At 37.3% G+C, this 18,484-nt stretch overlaps 2 protein-coding genes across 4 annotated transcripts; both read right to left on the reverse strand.

Moving 5' to 3' along the window:
- Nucleotides 1–457: 457 nt before the first annotated feature.
- Nucleotides 458–10,602, reverse strand: LOC121234833 (transmembrane protein 120 homolog). 2 transcript variants are annotated; one of them, XM_041130949.1, is made up of 10 exons: nt 10,039–10,602; nt 9,807–9,885; nt 9,584–9,678; nt 9,105–9,209; nt 8,951–9,030; nt 2,518–2,608; nt 2,338–2,445; nt 2,071–2,157; nt 1,112–1,195; nt 458–1,049 (listed from the first exon to the last, which is right to left on the reverse strand). In XM_041130949.1, the coding sequence occupies exons 1-10, from the start codon at nt 10,279–10,281 to the stop codon at nt 903–905; spliced, it is 1,119 nt and encodes a 372-aa protein (XP_040986883.1). In that variant the 5' UTR covers nt 10,282–10,602; the 3' UTR covers nt 458–902. The 2 variants fall into 2 exon arrangements, with proteins under 2 accessions (XP_040986883.1, XP_040986884.1); XM_041130950.1 differs by having other exon boundaries at nt 458–991; nt 1,127–1,195; nt 10,039–10,601.
- A 3,159-nt stretch (nt 10,603–13,761) lies between these two features.
- LOC121234914 (probable methyltransferase PMT18) lies at nt 13,762–17,929 on the reverse strand. Of its 2 annotated transcripts, none has more exons than XM_041131056.1 (7): nt 17,491–17,929; nt 15,807–16,498; nt 15,379–15,589; nt 14,901–15,198; nt 14,329–14,793; nt 13,991–14,223; nt 13,762–13,950 (listed from the first exon to the last, which is right to left on the reverse strand). In XM_041131056.1, the coding sequence occupies exons 2-6, from the start codon at nt 16,488–16,490 to the stop codon at nt 13,995–13,997; spliced, it is 1,887 nt and encodes a 628-aa protein (XP_040986990.1). In that variant the 5' UTR covers nt 16,491–16,498; nt 17,491–17,929; the 3' UTR covers nt 13,762–13,950; nt 13,991–13,994. The 2 variants fall into 2 exon arrangements, with proteins under 2 accessions (XP_040986990.1, XP_040986991.1); XM_041131057.1 differs by lacking the exon at nt 17,491–17,929 and adding an exon at nt 16,632–16,779.
- Nucleotides 17,930–18,484: the final 555 nt, after the last annotated feature.

Below are 18,484 nucleotides of genomic sequence, written 5' to 3' on the forward strand. Positions count from 1 at the left end.
AACATAATTTGCCGCAGCTGCAATTTCACACCGTAAGATTATGGATCATATTAGGGAAGTCAAGGCATCTCTACGTTTGATTATTTTCTCCATGTCTCAAAATTCTTAAAAGAACAAAAGCATGGACAAGTTATACAGATAGTGATGTTAGGCTGCCGCCCAGCAGTGATCGCTGGGCATGATGCCGCTTAAGTAAAATTTATCTTTTTTTATTTTTTTTTATATTTTTTAACATCTTTAAATATTTTTAAAAAATAAAAAAATATCAATACACTAATTATCACTTTCTTAATCAGTTAGTTAAAAACAAATAAATATCTGAGCAGGGGCATACTAGCATTATCCTTACGCAAAAGTTTCTTCTTCCCGACCAACAGCAACAGGTACACGACTGATAGATAATGCGTATACAGGAAATGAAAGAGACCCAAAAAAAAAAAAAAGTCTTCCAATGGTGTTTCATAAAACGTGCCAGCAACACTATATTAACGAGTGATCAAGTACAATCTGATTTCACATAAAAAGGATCTTGAACTTTGGCTCCCAACTTTATGCAAAGAGAAGAAGATATAATTACAGAGTGGGGCAGATCGTGTGGGCCGAATTTTATGTACTACATGAAAATCATTAAAAATTGCAACAAACTTTACACGCTTCTGTCAAACGCATTCATTCTCAACACTCTTTTGAGAGAGGTTCTCAATCCTACATCATACAAGTCAAAATGATGATTTATGGAGCAACTTCTAATGCCTTAGCTTCGAGAAAACACGTTTGAGACCCAGGAAAAAGGATCCAAAATCGAGTTTTGGTAAGAAAAGCTTTAGGAAAAAGAATAATCCTGCTAGTTAAGGATGATCTACCGCAGGTCCTGCTTGCTCTTGCTTCTTTTCATCTTTGCCTTAAACCTTGACTTGACAATGAGTGTCTGTACTGTATTTGCAAAGTTCACAACAGCCATTGTAACGAAAAGGATCCCACAAAAAAATACCTGCCAACAACAGATTTCCATCACTAAATACTACTTCGGCACATGCAACAGAGTAATTTTCTCAGTTTTTTTTTTTTTTTTTTTCAATTTAATTTGGCTATACTGTCGAGACGGGAAGATTTCGACACCAATTACCTGCCATTCAGAAACAACCCCATTCAATGCGGTCCTGAGCAACAGTAGCCCCACATACGCCTCAAATCCCTAAATAAAGTTAACACACACAAATGCGACAAATAAACACATGTTAGGATGCTAACTTATCAAATTTTGTACAACAAAGATGAAAATTTCTTCAGAATGTTATAATCACGCAGGAAACCATGTTCATTGTTCATCTTGACATCTTTTTTTAGCACAAATACGAATTGGTTCTTACCCCTCACCCCTCACCCCTACCAAAATCCCCAAAACACAGATGCAGACAAGCACATGGAAAGATGGAAAAAAAGGACTCAGTTGACCCAGCTTCAGCTGACAAGACTTTTAGGTCCCCAAAGGCCAAAACAAGCCTTCTCAGTGCAGCTGGGTACAATAGGTCATGCTCTATGTTTTTTTATATTTTTTGATAGGTGCGTATAGGTCATGCTGTATGTTAGATTTCCACTTAGCAAATATTACATAATGCCAAGAAAAAAAAAAAAAAAAAACATTTTTCATAAACACAAATGGTTGACTTGACTGTTCCAACAAACTATAGATTCCACTGATTGGTATGATTCAAAGTTCAACTAGCTCAATGGAAGACACCTGCAATCCACTTGAGATTTTAATCATCAATTCACAACAATGCATGTCATGCAAAACACATCAAGGTGTGAAAAATAAGTGGGTACATCAGGTTACGGGTTATATTCCTCTTCAAATGAATAATGCTAGAAACGTGCTTAGTTGCCTCAACACTTAATGGCACCTCATACTCTTGATCGATCTGGACTACCCTCTCTTAGGAAACGATCAATTGATTGTATTTCCTTTGCTTATTTCTTAATAATAGTTTGAACTTTTGTATAAGGTATTATTCTGCTGCAAGCGAGGGTAATTAAATAAAATTGGGCTTCAACCTTTGTGTAAATCACCTGTAAAATAAAAAGTATGGGACACAAGAGCAACAGCTGGCCATCCACGCCGGCCGTCTCTCCCCAGACAACATCCATCCTCTTAGCCTGAAAATAACATTAAAACAAAGATTGAAACCATATATGTTCACATATATATTGGATGCGAAGGCATTCCCAACATGCATAAATCACTCTTATCTTTGATCTGTAATTAAAATAAAGATAAAATGGAGAATGAGTAAGACAGGCATATGTTTTAGATGCAGAGACAATTTGGAATGGCACCTTTCCCAATGCAATACGAGTGTAAAGTCTTTGGCGTTGATATCTATTTTGTAAAAGCATCGCAACTCCTTGCATCATAGCCCATTGTAGGAAAAGTTGAACCCCTCTCTGAACAAAATTTTATTGATAATTATGTACAGAGCAAATGTTATAGTTAGCACTTAAGCAAACAAGAATAACCTGCTTTTGTGCACAATTTGGTTGTCCTTTAATCTCCCATGTGAGACTAACGAGGGCCATAACCATAGCACAGTAGTGATGGTATATCCACCTGTAAAATCAAACAGCAAGCTTATAAACATTCAGGGGCTTTGCAACACAGCCAAAACAAAAGGTGACGCATTAAGGATGACAATGCTGATAAGCTAGAACTCTATGCCATGCAATATAGAGTTGGTTTTTCTTTTCAGTTAAGGATAGCAAATATTATAAGAAGAAACAGGTGAAGCCCTAATCAGAGCAAGCACACAAGGAAACCCCCTAAATATGAAGAAACACCATGTGAGCACTAAAAGCTCCAGGTATTCACAACACCAAGAATAAAAGTCAGTGGAAATAAGCAAGACATCAAATTAAAAAAGATCTCAGGAAAAGAAACTTCAGGCTGTGCATGTTTAATTCTCTCAAAAAGTACAATGGAACAGCTTTCACGTCTGAACTCAACCAAGCTCAACCTCAAACAGAGTTCAACCATTATGTTTTGAGCCAAAAAAGGGGGCTTCAGACCAGTTAGTATCATTGACATCAGTACATAATAATACTTAACCTCAAACTTCTAATTCCTTGAAAGCCTTGAAATCATCTCATCCTCACTATATCTTCATGGCCATTCTCAAACACAGAAAAAATAAAAAAAGATACCCACCCTTTCCAACTCCCAATGTTTCACTGCTTTAGAAATCGTGGATTCCAACCAAAATATTTTGGCATAAGCCAAAACTTTGACATTATAAATTCGAACATTCTTTACAAAGAATAACTTGAGATAACCAACACATAACAAGGAAAACATGCATGTACCGAGTAATGTAGTAGGCCGATAGCCGCACACAAAGCTTCTTTATCCTAAACACTGAACATACACAAAACAAAGTGAAGTTTGTTTAGAAACCTCCTCAATTAACCCCTTTGATTGCTTATAAAAAAAAAATTAACCCCTTTGACTCAAGCCTTTGAGGTCCAGACTCAGTATGAGGGCCTCAAAACTTGTCAAATTTCTGAAAGTTGAATCAATTAATCCAAAATTAGAGCCATGCACGGGATGGCTAACTTTCTCAAAGGTACAATTTACCTTCTGCACCATTTACACCACAATGAACACAATTGAACAGAGAACAATTTACCTTCTGCACCATTCAAACATAGAGCTTAATCCATTAATCCTTGAGCCAAAAGTTCTGAGGAAGTATCTAAAACCCAAACATCATGCCAAAACCAAAATCAGACCATCCCAACATCGAATCTAACATACGGGGAAACACATCCAAACCTCTCCTCACCCCTTTTCGAATACTAAACCCCATGTGAACTTTCACTTTGTAAGATTTTTTTCACACCAAACCAGAGCGATGGCAATTGCTACTGGTGATCTTACTTCTAATGTCACCCCCGCCATCCTCCCTTCCAATGGAAGATCCACACACACATAATAGCATCCTGTATTGTAATTTGCGGTCACTTTATATCCATTTACATACTAGATGCAGCCTATCTACAGACATAGCACAGATTTTTCCTTCAACCTTGATCGTGGGGACCACACCTAGTTAAATCTCTTGGCATAAGCAAACATGCGAAAGATTTGAACAAGCTCCACAATGAATAGTTTGAAATAACCAAGACAGAAGAATATTTTTTTAATAAGTGAGTCAATTTTATTAAAAGCACAATTGAGCAACCATAGTACACGGTGTATACAAGAGAGGTGCTTGGCTAGGATATCAGATCCAGATGATTGGAAAAGGCCAGATATAAACCAACCCAACACCCAGACATAAAGACTTTTTAGCACCGTGAATCTAAGCTCATCCCCTGTCTTCTCACAATCTTCAAAGTTCCAAGCATTACACTCCTTCCACATGCAGCACATTACACAAAAAAGAATCATCCACCAATCTTCCAGCAATCATTGACCTACATTCTGACCTCTTCAGCAAGCTAATGACTCCTACTACCCTTTGGGGCATCACCCATTCACCAAAACAATGAAAAACCCAGAACCATACTATACTAGCCACCTCACAATGCAGCAAGAGATGATCAATTATTTCCCCGCTCCTCTTGTACATACAGCATCAATCCTTCATTAAGATTCTCCTCAAATTATTCGTAGTTAGAATTCTCCCTAATGCAGCTGGCCCAAGGAAAAAAGCCACCTGTGATGGGATTTTCTTCAGCCAAATACTTTTCCAAGCAAAATAGGTACCCACGGGTGACAGTGTAAGATCAAAAGTTTTACCTCAAAACTTCCATTTTTGGACGAAACCCAAGAGATCCTATCCTCATCAACACCTCTCATCCTAATAGATTACAAAAGGTTGATAAATTACTTGTCCTTTTGCTTCTGTAGATTGTAAGAGAATCCTTCACACCAGACAACTTACATTACTAAGCTAGATTCTAGATGCTTCATGGCTTGATGATTTTCTTGTGTGGATGTCTCCAAAGGCATTTGGATGCTGTTGAAAGTTTGCAAAATGGGTGTTACCCCTGATGATCAGGTCATGACCCATCATTCTTTTAGCTTATACTTTTTTTCTAGAATTATTATGAAATTTCGAGGCAATCTTTTTCTAAATAGATGCATTTTCCTAACAAATGACTGCTTTAGATCAGGCTTACTCACATCTATGACATTAGACTTTGATCCACAAATTTGTTTCTCAATGGTCTCTCTCTCTCTCTCTCTCTCTAATGGTCTTTTTAGTAATTCTCATGAAGTAAACACTAGCATTCTGTGTCGTTTCATGTTGCTGTTCATTGTTTAGGTGTTAGTGGTCTCAAATGGGTCTTCTCAACCAGGTCATGATTAGATGGAAGTTTTCTTGGCAGAGGGGAAACTCTCAGTAGCAAGCATCAATGAGAGGAGCAGGGGTGTTGTCCATTTAGTTTCTCGAGAAAAAACTAGCACGATTGGCTACTGTCATACATGGAAATCCTCTTTAAGGGGGAAGGAGTGGAATAGTTTTCAAAAGATACTTGGCTCTTGCAGATATGGAGGTGGTCAGAGGGGTTCCAATGGGGTGGCAATTCATGTTCGCGACTCGTGTTTGTATCATTTCAAGTCATGAGTATCATACTATATGAGTCAACCCGAACATAACCCGTTTAATTAAACGGGTCAGAACCTAAAATCCTAACACGACCCATATAAATAACTAGTGACAGGACATGATCCGCTTAACCAGTGTAATAATTAACTTTTATTGGGCTAACTAATGGGTTGAGCTGACCCATATATTTGTTTTTTAACCCAATTAATATAATTTCATATATGATACAAGGATTACAATATAAATTACTCACAATTAATTCACAAACCACATCTGGGCCCATATTCCAAAAGGACTAGTCAATAGTACAATTGGCCCCCATAAATTCATCATAAATCACACGAACTTGTCTTTCCCAAAAACATGGGATCTCATTCACCACCTATACTCACTACGGTGTAACACAATCTCCCCCTTAAATTCTCAATGTCCTCGTTGAGCCATTCTATCATAGGTGACACGACTCAAGTCCCACACTTCTGCTTGAAATTAACTCTAATGCCATTTGTAACAGCTAAATGAAGCCTCAAGCCACATCTAGGCCCATACTAAAGGACTAATCGATGGTACAATTGGAGCCCCATAGAATTATTATAAAGATTTAAGCACTTCTCCCTCCTATGCAACGTGGGATCTTGTTCACCACCTATACGGAGGATCACAGTCACGGTTGTGCAACAAACATCTGTGCCGAAAGGGTGTGACCTGTGTCCAAAACTCAAAAATCCGTGTAGTGGCAGAGTAGACAATCCCAATGCAAGCAGGTCTGAGGGATTAGGTGGAATACAAGATGAAGAAAAGAAGAGTATAGGATTTAAAAACACCATCTGATTATTTCACTAAAGTTGCTTCCAAGTATTATGCTGAGTGCATGCCATACCTAGAGACCTTGCAACATACAATGCTCTCTGCAAAGAATTAAGTGGAGAAGATAAGGGAGCAGGTTGAAAGTATTTTTAAAAATCTGGAAATGGGCCTGGTGCTACTCATGTCGAAATTGAAAGGCTAGTTGGCCTCATTGAGTAAATGAGTCATGTACCTGACCCCCACCAGCCCATCAATACAAAAGACCCGCTTGTTGGCTATGGTTAGCAATCCCAAGTGGGTTTTCTTTCGTTGGTGCCTGGTGGTGGGCTTAAGTAACTCAAAGGACAAATGGCTGCTGGTTTGCAAAGCCTGTCAGGCCATCATTTTAAAACGACCAGGCCCAACCTCAATTGGAGAATAAAGTCACACTATATATGCAATAGTAGGCCTGAAAACAGCATGTAAAACTTCAAACTCAAAACTAAAAATTCAAAAACCAAAGTGAGCAAATGAGGGACAATGATGGCTAGTTTGCTTCCAAACTATCTCATTCAACCACTTTGATTCATGCTTTGAGTTTCCGACTAAGCTTTTAAGCCTATATACTCGTCAGGTAGCTAAAAGCTAAGTATATCAATCAAAATCAACTTTGGGATTGGATGAACTCAAAACTGTCAGCCAGTTATGACAGTATCTAATAATTTAAGCCAAGCATCGACCATGAATCAATATGCACGAAACAAACAAAATCAGTGGCAACCCCTTCATAACACATTCAGGATGTAATGGAATGAAGAAAAAAATATTTGATGTCAGACTTGAGACAAGAGATCATAGTGGGACAAGAGGAGACAGAAAATTTGGAAAAGTGCATGAAGGAAGAGATTTGCTTGATACCCTCTAGTCCTCCAAACCACAAATACAAATAAGAAATAAAAACTTTTTAACAAGAGCAATTTTATTGTTAATGACAAGTGCATGGCTTTCAGTGGTGAATAAAGAAAAAATGAAAAAAAAAAAAAAAAAAAAAAAAGAGCAGCTTGTCAAGAGAATACAGCCTACTTCTGAAAAGTCTAGGTGGATCGATCAAGTATCTCAAGTATAACACATGCTGACAGCTCCCCCCAAGACATACAGACTGTCCAACAACCCTGAATCCTGACCCAAATGGAGGCCTTGCACTGAAAGAACAAAAGAAATTAGCAAATTGGGGGTCACCAAGACATAAATCAAAGACCTCACTACACAACAAGGCCCCTAATCATGTTTTGGTGGACCATTAGTCCCAAATGACCAACCATATATATCTATCATATCACATACTTACAACCCCCCCCCCCCCCCCTTCTCTTTACCAAAAAAAAAAATTGCAGACAACCAGCAAACCTGATTTAAATACAGGCCTCCACTTGCAAAAAGAAACTAATTATCCAAATGGTCCAAATGGGGTAAGAACCAAGACAAATCAAAGATCTCGCTCGTCAAGTAATAGTCTACATTCATGAAGTATGATTTCCAAAAGCTTAAATTTAAGGACCTGGGCTAACTACTTGTCAAGCCTACCACTTTTTGTATAGAGAAATGATAGTTGCAGTCGTGAGTGTGCAAGCGCCGTGCAATCACTTTAAAAAAAGTGAATAAATATGGGACCCATATGAAAAAAAATTAATTTTTTAATAGTGGATTCCACTCTTTTTCAAAGCGACTGCACGACACTTACACACTTCATGACTATATGTAGCATTACTCTTTTTTAAATTAAAAAAAAAAAAAAATTGGTAGGCTACTTAGCTAACAACTTAAGCTAAAACCAGAAATACATTCAATCACTTCAGTATAAATGTTCTTATCTCGATACATGATAACACATTGATTCTAACATATCTTTTCATAAGTCAACCCGAGTCAAGCATCATCAGTTCTACCAACAACATCACAAGATTGGCCTACAAAAACAAACATTTAGGCTGTGTTTGGGTTCAGATCACTCTACTATTATTCAATATTCTATCATTACTTTTCATCTATTTTTCACTACTTTTTACTACTATTCAATATATTATCACTACTTTTTCACTACTATTTACAGATCATCTGAGATCACCTCATTACCCAAACGTAGCCTTAGCTTGGTACCTACAACATTAGAGGTGTACCCAATCAATTTAATGGACTGCGTCTTAACAAAACAAACAGCACAGTTAAACCAGATTACATGTCTGTATCATAACTATAAATCTGTATAAAAACCCCTATGATGGGAAACTACCACAATAGGTTTGGCCCATCTGCCTTCCTTTGGTCACTAGAATTTGGATTCACAAGGTTCTACCATCACAACGTAGAATTCATAACACTTAGTTAATATTTAATTCCACTTAATGCATCACAAAAGTAACATGCATTATCTTTTGCTTACAGCTCAAAAGAACATAAAACACAAGAAACATGTTTCGAGAGCGGATGAATATGATAAAAGCAAGCCCATTTTTTAGGAAAATTTCAAGGGCAGGAAAATCTGTAGGCATATTTACCATGGACGAATATCACTTCCGTTCACTCTCAAAATGTTTTCTCGCAATGCCAAACCAGTGTAGAGGAACAAAAGCCAAGCCTGACAAAGTATGGTCCATGTTAAATCACAAACGAATATTCAAAACCAGAGGTGGACAATTTTTCAGGAGATACCTGGTACAGTTGAACAGGAAATGCTGGCAGGCACCCATCCCAAATCCAAGATCTTAGGATAAGTAGAATTGATGGGAAAAGGAGAAACAGAAGGGCGGTTCTATCCTGAACCAAAGAGAGAAAAAGAGAAATTTATGCGAGTTAAGCTTCTTCAAGAGACACACAAAAGTACAGTTACCATATGTTCAGGTTCGAGATACATCAAAAAGGCAGAACAAAGTTGATAGAAAAGTTTGATAGTACTCCAACAAGCAGTAGGAGAAGTTTTATCTGTATAAAGTTGAACTCAAGCTCTGCTGGAATAGATCAATCACATGATGATGGATGAAAAGAAAAGAAGATTGCATTCTTTTGAAATATCGTACTTTGAAAGAGGAGGAGGATATATCATGCAAACTTATTTTAAACATTAGAAAAACACATGATGCGTTTAAGGATTAAACAAGAAATGAGACTCGGGAGATAGATAGAAGCAATACTCTGTAACTGTTGTACTCCTCTTTAACCTTCAACTGAACGTCTTTACGAGAGGCACGCACATTAATTGGACCCAGAAACATCCTCAGAAACCCGCCTGCCCTCATACCATATCAGAACAAAGAATCAAATTGGGATAGAAATTAACAGACTTGAACCGAATTCATACTACTACTAACGAAAATATAATAAAGGGAGGGAAAGAGAACAAAATGGGTAAAGCACCCTGAGTTTGGCCAGAAAGGAAGGAAGCGGCGTCCCCGTCAACCAAGATACATCTCGCTCTCTCCAATTCTTCTTGGAGCTGTTCAGATAGGGTAATAAATAAATAAATAGTTTCAATTGAATCAAAGATTAAAAACCCAAACAATAAAATTTAAAACTAATCCAAGACGAATCCGATCCAATTGAACGGTGAGGACATGCAGAGGCGCAAGAAAAAGAGGAAAAGAATTGCCTTGTCGGCTAACTTAGGATCGATAAGGTTATGGGAGAGCAGAGAACGTAGCAACGAACGGAGGCGGCGGATGGAAGAGTCGAGGGAAAGTGCGCGGTGACGAAGAGATTGCTCATCGGAAGAGCTCTTGGAAATGAAAGACGCGGCCGAATCTTGGAGTTCCTTCGTCTGCTCCAACACTCTCTCGACTTCTTCCTCTACATTCTTCGCCGAATCCTCCAACGCAGCCTTCGAGTCCGCCATCTCTTTTTCTCTTCTCAGCCCAACCCAATTCTTTTTTTTCTCTTACGTATACGTATTCAACAATTCACAAAACCACACCACACGGCATCAAAAAAGGAAGGAAGCAAAGAAAATCCTCCTGGCTTTTTCAGCTTCTACGCACTTGCTTTTCTCCAGTTGTGCCTTCGTTTTCTTTTGAGGAACTGAAAGCTTGGACTGGAGGTGGAGAATCAGAATACAATACCCACCACCGCTTTGTTCAGTGTAATAGTAGATTTGTGTGTGTAGCCAAAGCCAAGCCAAACCAAACCAACCCCCCCTACGCCTTTCTTTTCTTTTAATTCTCCTCCTTAAATATGAACCATTTTTCATACTCCTTTTTTGAGGTAATATTACATTAAATTTTCATTCAAGTTTATATTATGAGTAATATCTATATTTCTCTAAATTTGGAAAGAGGATCGAAAATAGTTTCTATCCCATTGACGATATTTAATATTCTAATACATAACAGCAAAGAAAATAAATATATTAACACAGTTTTTTTAAGCAATGTAAAAAAAAAAAAAAAAAAATGTGATGGGACTCGACAAAAACACAATAGTGCAAGTAAAATAGAGAAAACTAGGAAGTGGTGCCAAAATGCGTTATTCCTTGGCTACTTCCATGCAAAGGAAAACACCATCATCACAAGAGCAGTTGATTCAGTTGATCGAACGAACATTTTTGGTTTGCTTGTTGCAATGAGGTACCGCGACATAAGAATTGTAGCTTTTTAGACTGTTGTTATCGAGAATTATTGCAAGATAGAAATGTAGATATAGAATAGCGCTTTAGCAACAGCCAAGTCTAGAGGGAAATTATGCTCATTACATTCATGAATAACTTTCATGGATAACATAGAGAACCCCTACTTCCTTTGCCGCTAGTAAAGGAGTAGCTCGACTCATGTCTCTAGGGAGGAATAAGATTAGATTGATATAAAGAACTAGACCAGTTAAAAATTATCTAACATATCGGACAAGAGAATTGTATCAATATGTACAATGGTGAGATATAATGATTCGAAAAAGGAGAAGGTGAGGAAATGAGAGGAAATCACCGTATTAACTCCTAAACTCATGTGTAGAGTTGTAATAAAATCGAGCTACAATTGAATATTTGGCTCAACTCAACTTGTTCATCATTTTTTATAAGAAATTATAAATTTTAAAAACCTAAAATAACAAATAAAAGAAAAATAAGATAATATTCTTATTCACAATATACAATTAGATAAAAATTTGTTCCTACAACAATAATCATTTATAACTATTCACAACTACAATTAAATGGTTACTTGGCTCTTATCTTACTATAATCAGTTTTTTTTTCTAAGCAAAAGGGGAGGCGGGGGCAACTCCCGTAGCAACCCTCCCTAGACGTGACTATAGGAGCTCATCCTCAATGTGGAATGTTTGGTTTGAGTCATAGCTGCTGCTTCAAAGGCAAGCCAGTCACCATAGCACCCCTAAAGTATACAATTGGTCCATAGCCCATCCACATGGCCCAAAGGTCAGGCTTTACTATCACAAGTAGTTTCAACTTATGCCCGAACTCCTGACTTTAAGCTATGAAATATCAATTCGTACTAACTGGGCTACCACCTTGGTAGTTTACTATAATGATTTATACTTGTATAAGATATTAGTATATTGATAATATTTATACAATTATACTTATAAATAGTGAACTATATGTATCATACATATATTACATGTGTATTCATCGTAATTGCTACATGTACCACATATATAGAGAGATAGTATATACATATTAATGAGATGTATTTTTCTAAAAGAATATATTTGTGTGTTAATATATGAGCGAACTAATAAGTCGGTATTTGGAAAGAAAGTTTAGAGAGAAAATTCGGTCCTAATGGCCTTATGCTACCCCCACTTTGCCCCGTGGAGGCTGGAGCTTAGAACTAACCATTACTCTCATATTAAATGTGTATTATATTAATTTTGAGTAATGTTAAATATATTCTTAAGATTTGTATTATATCAAAAGAAATGTGCGAACTTTTACACATTTTAAAAATACAAGTTTTGGGCAGAGTATGGAGCTTGTAAACTCTATCTTGGACAAAGTTATACTATCTTTCAAACAGTAGTTTGTAGAGATTTGCAATATAGACTAAATCATGTCAGTCACAGTTATGTACTGAGAAGCTATTAATGCTATAGTTAACTTGTTATGTATATTTTAGATTAAAATTGTAATATTCGTTATTAATAAATATAATATGTTTTATAAAAAAATTAAAAAAATACAAATACAAATATCATTTCTCATCAATCTTAATTCCCAAAATTCTTAATTAATGTTGCATCAATTTACTTTCATTCTTTATTAATATTGTATCAACCATGGTACACCTTACTTAAAAAATGGCGGCTATGGCTTTAAGTCCCTTATTAATATTCATGAGTATGGTAGGGAACCGAAACCGAATCATTTGATTCGTTCGCATATTCCCCTTTGAACAAGTCCAAAGACCATACCAACCTTCACGTCATTCTCTTTTTTGCCCAAAGGAAAGTCGATGATCATTAACTCCCAAAATCACAAGAACAAAAGAAAAACATAAACAAAAATTGTTACAGCGTCTTGACAGAAAGAGCCCTTGGAATCCAATGAAGAACTGCATAAAATGATTGAGATTTCCACTACCACTCACTTCTTGTGGATGAGATTCCTTTGTATGTCAAGTGGATCTTATGTTAATTAATAGATTTTTTTTTATAAAATATTTTTGAAGTAAAGCAGAAGCTATGATCGCTTGCTCAAATATGCTGTAAATAAAAATGAAAAAGTAACGAAAGAATATTGAATAGTAATAAATAATAATAAAAAATAAGTAAAAATAATAATAAAATAATAAATAATAATAAGATATTTTGAGAATATTTGTATTGAAAAAAAGGGAAAAGTATGCTAAATACATTTCCTTTCGAAAGTAATTGCTGATGTGATGTCTGTTTATTTACCTCGTTTCCAAGTCAGGCTTAACTATAGACTCTATTCAATTGCATTTTACCTCACACTACTAGTAACTCTAGACTCTACAATTCGGATAGAACTTTCTCAATCTATGGGGAGTAGTGGAGAATGGGAAATTGGGTGTTTCCGTGTGAGGTGAAATGGGAAATTTAATAGTAGTGTGAGGTGAAATGCAATTGAATTAATTATAAAACTAACCAAGCAAGACAAGCAGTGATTTGTGCAGGCTGAAGAGGAAGTGTGGGAACTCTAAAATGAGTCAAAGGTTCAATATCCTTTGCTCTAATATTGTAAGAGCAATACTATTTGTATTTGTAGTACAATTGCCGCCTCGTTCCTACCCGTTTCAACTTGTAATATACTGCTATCAGTTCCCAATATTGGAACCACAACGCCCATTCCACCATACTAAAGACCTGTGCATTCCCCACTAAGCCAGTAATAACATGGACCTGGAAGAAGATGACTACTATGATGACAATAATACAAAGGAAATACTTATCTCCAATTACATGATGGGTAAGCAAAACTAACCTTTCTCTTTTAATAGAACAGTATGCTCGCAAAATTCAAGTAAACCTAGTAATTCCCAAAGGAGAAAAGATGACACAGAAGAAAGAGAGAGAGGCAGGGGGGAGGGGAAGATGACACAGAAGAAAGAGAGAGAGGCAGGGGGAGGGGAGGGACTAGCTTTGTTTTTTAGTAGCTTCACCAGTCCAGTAGGTTTTGACAGCAACAAGAATTTTCTCTGGATTGAAGGGTCCGCTTTCGTGGTCCATTATCCGGCTCTTCCATCTCATCCCGTCAGTTATACTCTGAATCTTCACGAGAACCTCTACTGTATCCCGAAATATAACTGTCCCTTCCGGCCTCAGAATCCTATCCATTTCTATTAGAATGTCGGCAATGTTGCACCTTCCATACAGACATACAAATTCAACCACAATATTTTTAAATTACAAGACCGAAGACCATTGAGCATAGAGTGTGCAATTGTGCATCAGTATGTAAAAAATTTACCTGTCTTGATATATGCTGAACAAACCGCCTGCATGAATGAGATCGTATGTTCTTGGATACGTCGAAAATGCCTCACACCAATCCTGGTATGTCCCAATGAAACCACGCTCATATATCACACCTAGAGTATCCTGGTTCGAATTGGCAGGAATCACATTCATAACCCACACGGGGTACTTCATCAAGGCTGCAGCAAAACCACCAAGGTAGGCATTCATGTCCATTATGTTCCTGTATCGTCCCTTAGATAGGGGAATGATCCCATTGTAATGTGTCACCCTGTCTTTCCATAGTTCATTGTCCTCGCGAAATTTCTCAGTAGTAATGCCTGGTATTGAACCACTAATAATTCTAGGAGGGACGGCATATGCACGCTGCGGCCACTTCTCCACTGCTCCACCAGCAACTTCATCTGAGCTGCTTACCTCTGGTAGTGGGGTTATGCAAGTTTCCATGTTTCTGTACCTTTTCAGCACAAACAATGCAAATGGAAATGAAGTCAACCATTAACCACGATAGTTTTTGTGTTATCAAAGTAATGAATGATAGCATGAAAGATGCTGTGGGAGTACCAAGCGGTGTCTGGATTGTCTGACTGGCAAATATGTGGCGTTTTATAAACCTTCCTACTCTTAATGCATTCAATGTGGTTGATGGGCTTTTGCCAAATTGCAAGATCGTGATTTTCAATAACTTTCTTCCAGCACAGCCGCTTGGCCACATCCTCGATTGAATCTTGCTCTTGTTTCAAATCTTCTTGAGTTCTTTCCCATCCTCTCCAGTGTTTCTTCCAGTAGATAGGAGGGCCAGAAAGAATCCAGTAACCACCAGGCCTTAGAACTCTGTCCACCTCAATTAGATACATACCATCTGTAAAAATCGAAAGATCTCAGACAAATACGTATTATTCTTACCACAAGGGTAATGAGGATGTTTGATGAGTCATACTCCTTTTGCAATTTGTAATCGGTAGGCATGAAGGATAATTTGTTTTACTCATTGCCAGATTGTTTAAGTAGTAAATTGACAAGATGCATGAAGAACTCTTACCATATTTCTGCCAGGGAATCAAGCAACGGGAACAATGAGCCATATCAAATGCCCTCGCTGGGTAAGGAAGCCTCTGTGAAGCCATGATGCCAATCATAGCAGGAACTCCCCGCTCCAATGCAAACTGGACCTGAGCTTCGTGTGTGTCCCTTGGTGCAAAAGACATTGCCAGGATGTCCCTCGTCAGCAGGTAAGCACCCCAACTTGCTACCTTAATACCCACAGCCAAGACAAGGCACAGGGGAAAACATGTTAGCAAATTGCATGCCGTCTAATATACATTTGAAAGTCTCAATTTACAACAAAAGACAGGTAGCTTTATATATATGGCATAGTGTGGGAGTCGTTGGCCAATGTGGAGATGCCATCCTACATCATGGGCCGTCCCAAGAAGTAAAAATAGTTAAATTGAAATATCGAGTACTTACACCACAGCCAGTATCTATTGCAGTTCTGATACTTCCACTTCTGAGAGGAATGAGCTCGTTGATGTCATCAATATATGCATCAGCTCCACGGGGAAACATGGTACCTCCTCCGGGAAATCTGAAACGGTCACCGTCGACTTGAATCCAATTCTGAATAGCCTTCTCAATGCTGAGCTCTCTATGAGGTATATTGTCATACCAGGCATAGTCTCGGCTCTGAGGCCACTTGAAAGGAGTCTTATATCTTGGTGGAGCAGGTACAAGGCAACGGAGAAGTTCTTCCTTTTTGGGGCAATGCCGCTCTCTGTATTTCAACATGTTCCGATCGAATTTCCTTCCCCTCACTGGATCTTGGCAAGGAGTGTACTCACTAAAGGACATATCACAAGGTGGGAACTTCTGGGCTCCCACGGATTTGTTGATCTTAACTTGATGATGACTTTGAAAGTCCAATGCAGATGAAGACATCGATGACGGTAGGCTGTTGCCTGCTGGAGGCGACCCACCATCACAACTGCCTTTATCAAAGACCTCGGCTCGATTTGTTGGGGAAGAAGTATTCTGCCAAGCCCCAAAAATGTAGGACAAAATGCAGAGCGCACTAACCCCTAGGATCCAAGTGAGGCGCTTCCTCTTGGAATCCAGATGATGAAGCTTTGGGGATCCACTGTACTCCTTTGCCATTTTTACTTCTGCAAAAAAAAAAAAAAAAAAAAAAAAAGGAACAAAAATAGAACAAACAAAAAGAATCTCAAGAGAAATTCATTCACTTGTTCACTTTTCTTCAGAAAATAAGATTTGAAACAGAGGATGCTGCAATGCTACCATGAACTAAGGAAGTGTTGTAGGGTTAATAATTCTCTCGAAAATAGGCAACAGGCAGAATATTTCTTTCATAATAACACTCTCTTGTCACCTTGCAATTTTTCTTCTCTTTTGAAAAGCAAAACCAGAAATGAAGAAAGGAATCGATTAGTGAGTTAAATCACAAAAAGAACGAAAATCACAAGCTCATTTCACGTTCTACCACCTCCATAATAAAGGGAAAAAAGAGAAATCAAGAGAAAAGAAGAAGACGCTTCGCAGGAATATGAAGGTGACAAAGCAGAGGAAACGTCAACAGGTATAGTCAGTCAGGGAAGGACTAATAATGCAAGGCACTCCTAAAACCCACTAGCTAGATTTCACAGAGAAATGAAGTCGAAAACGCAAAAGCAGTGGGAAAAGAACGGTTCAAAACTTTAAAGACTAAAACTTTAAAGACAAAAATAACGTAAAATGTCAAGTAACATTAGATCCCACTACCAACTAAGCTGCTGAAGCGGGTAAGGAACTGAAAACATTACGAAGTATAAAAAAAAAAAAAAAAAAAAAAAAAAAAAAAAAAAAAAAAAAAAAAATCGACACTAATAACAAAGGAAAGCAAGAAAAAAAAAAAAAAAAACTCGAAATGTACCTCTTTCAAACGAAAGAAACCAAAACCCAAAAACCAGTTCTTCAAACTTTATAAAGCTCTAATCAGAAATGAACTTTGCAGAAACCCTTTTTCATTATTTTCCCATATTTTTCAATCGCTATAAACCCACAAAAAAACGCCTCCCTGGATTCGCAGGGAAAGCCACAGGAAAGATCCATCCAAGTTGTGGATCTTTAAAACATTAAGAAGATCAGAGAAGAAGCACACCTGATGCTGATTATCAGCTAAAGACTCCCAGATTCTGCAAGTGAAATGTTATTGTTACGATGCGAAGTACACATGTAACTCCTTGGTATTCGAGTTTTCTCCCTATTTTCCCTTTTGTTTTAAGAGTTATTAATTAGTAGCTACACATTATAAAACTTGAAGCGGAAAGGAAACATGAACGAAGCTTGGAAGGGGGGTACAAAAGGAGGCAGCCAGCTGCCAGATAGAGAGAAAGAGGGATAAAAGATCAGAGACTCAAGAGTAATGGGTAACACTAAAAGGAAGGTGGAAAGCCTCCGCCATTACAGGAAGTGTTGAGTGGCAAGCATGCATATTGCATACATACATACCTACATGTACTTAAAAGAAGTAAAAAACAGTAGGTCAGGGGCAATGTTTTCTATCTATCTACTCTTTTGTCTTTCGCTTAAAAAATAACGGGAGAGAGGAAATCATGGATTGTCTACGAGAAGATATGGCTAACGGCATTGTATTTGTAAGAGTATTTGAAGGAGACTGACCAGCCTCATTTCGCTCCCAACCCTCAATTTCTCTTTCTTCCATGCCATTTCCATCATTTTCTCAATCACACGTACTATTTCTCTCAGATGATTGTAGTCATATCTCTGATGTGCTTTATCTTATCTATTATTCCAAACACTTGATTCTGTTTATAACTTTTGCCGTATGATATCAGTAATAAGAAAAGAGAAAAAAACACGACTCCTCTTGAATGTCACCAGTACTACGCTGATATTACCTTCGAAATGTTAAAGAGTATAATTTTCTCAACCACTTAACAAAGAAAATTACAATTAGAATATGTTAGATCAATTAATATAATTAAAAATGAAAAAACAGACCATTTCTTATTTATCACTTGAAACACCTAGAAGAAATATTTTTCATTTGATATAAATGAAAAGTGAAAAGATATTTATAATTATGAATTATGCAATCGTTACGTAATTATTTTAAAAAAAGTGAATAAAAT

The sequence above is a fragment of the Juglans microcarpa x Juglans regia genome, chromosome 6D (assembly GCF_004785595.1).
Source record: "Juglans microcarpa x Juglans regia isolate MS1-56 chromosome 6D, Jm3101_v1.0, whole genome shotgun sequence".
NCBI lineage: Eukaryota > Viridiplantae > Streptophyta > Magnoliopsida > Fagales > Juglandaceae > Juglans > Juglans microcarpa x Juglans regia.

What these genes read in the sequence shown, in the direction of transcription:
- LOC121234833 (XM_041130949.1), bottom strand. Translation starts at nt 10,281, where the DNA reads ATGGCGGACTCGAAGGCTGCGTTGGAGGATTCGGCGAAGAATGTAGAG. An exon ending in GGAAGTGATATTCGTCCATG is followed by an intron (nt 2,609 to 8,950) that starts GTAAATATGCCT and finishes TTGATTTTACAG; the next exon opens with GTGGATATACCATCACTACT. An exon ending in GGCAGGTAATTGGTGTCGAA is followed by an intron (nt 1,050 to 1,111) that starts ATCTTCCCGTCT and finishes AAAAACTGAGAA; the next exon opens with AATTACTCTGTTGCATGTGC.
- LOC121234914 (XM_041131056.1), bottom strand. Translation starts at nt 16,490, where the DNA reads ATGGCAAAGGAGTACAGTGGATCCCCAAAGCTTCATCATCTGGATTCC. An exon ending in CAATAGATACTGGCTGTGGT is followed by an intron (nt 15,590 to 15,806) that starts GTAAGTACTCGA and finishes GTGGGTATTAAG; the next exon opens with GTAGCAAGTTGGGGTGCTTA. An exon ending in GATTCCCTGGCAGAAATATG is followed by an intron (nt 15,199 to 15,378) that starts GTAAGAGTTCTT and finishes CGATTTTTACAG; the next exon opens with ATGGTATGTATCTAATTGAG.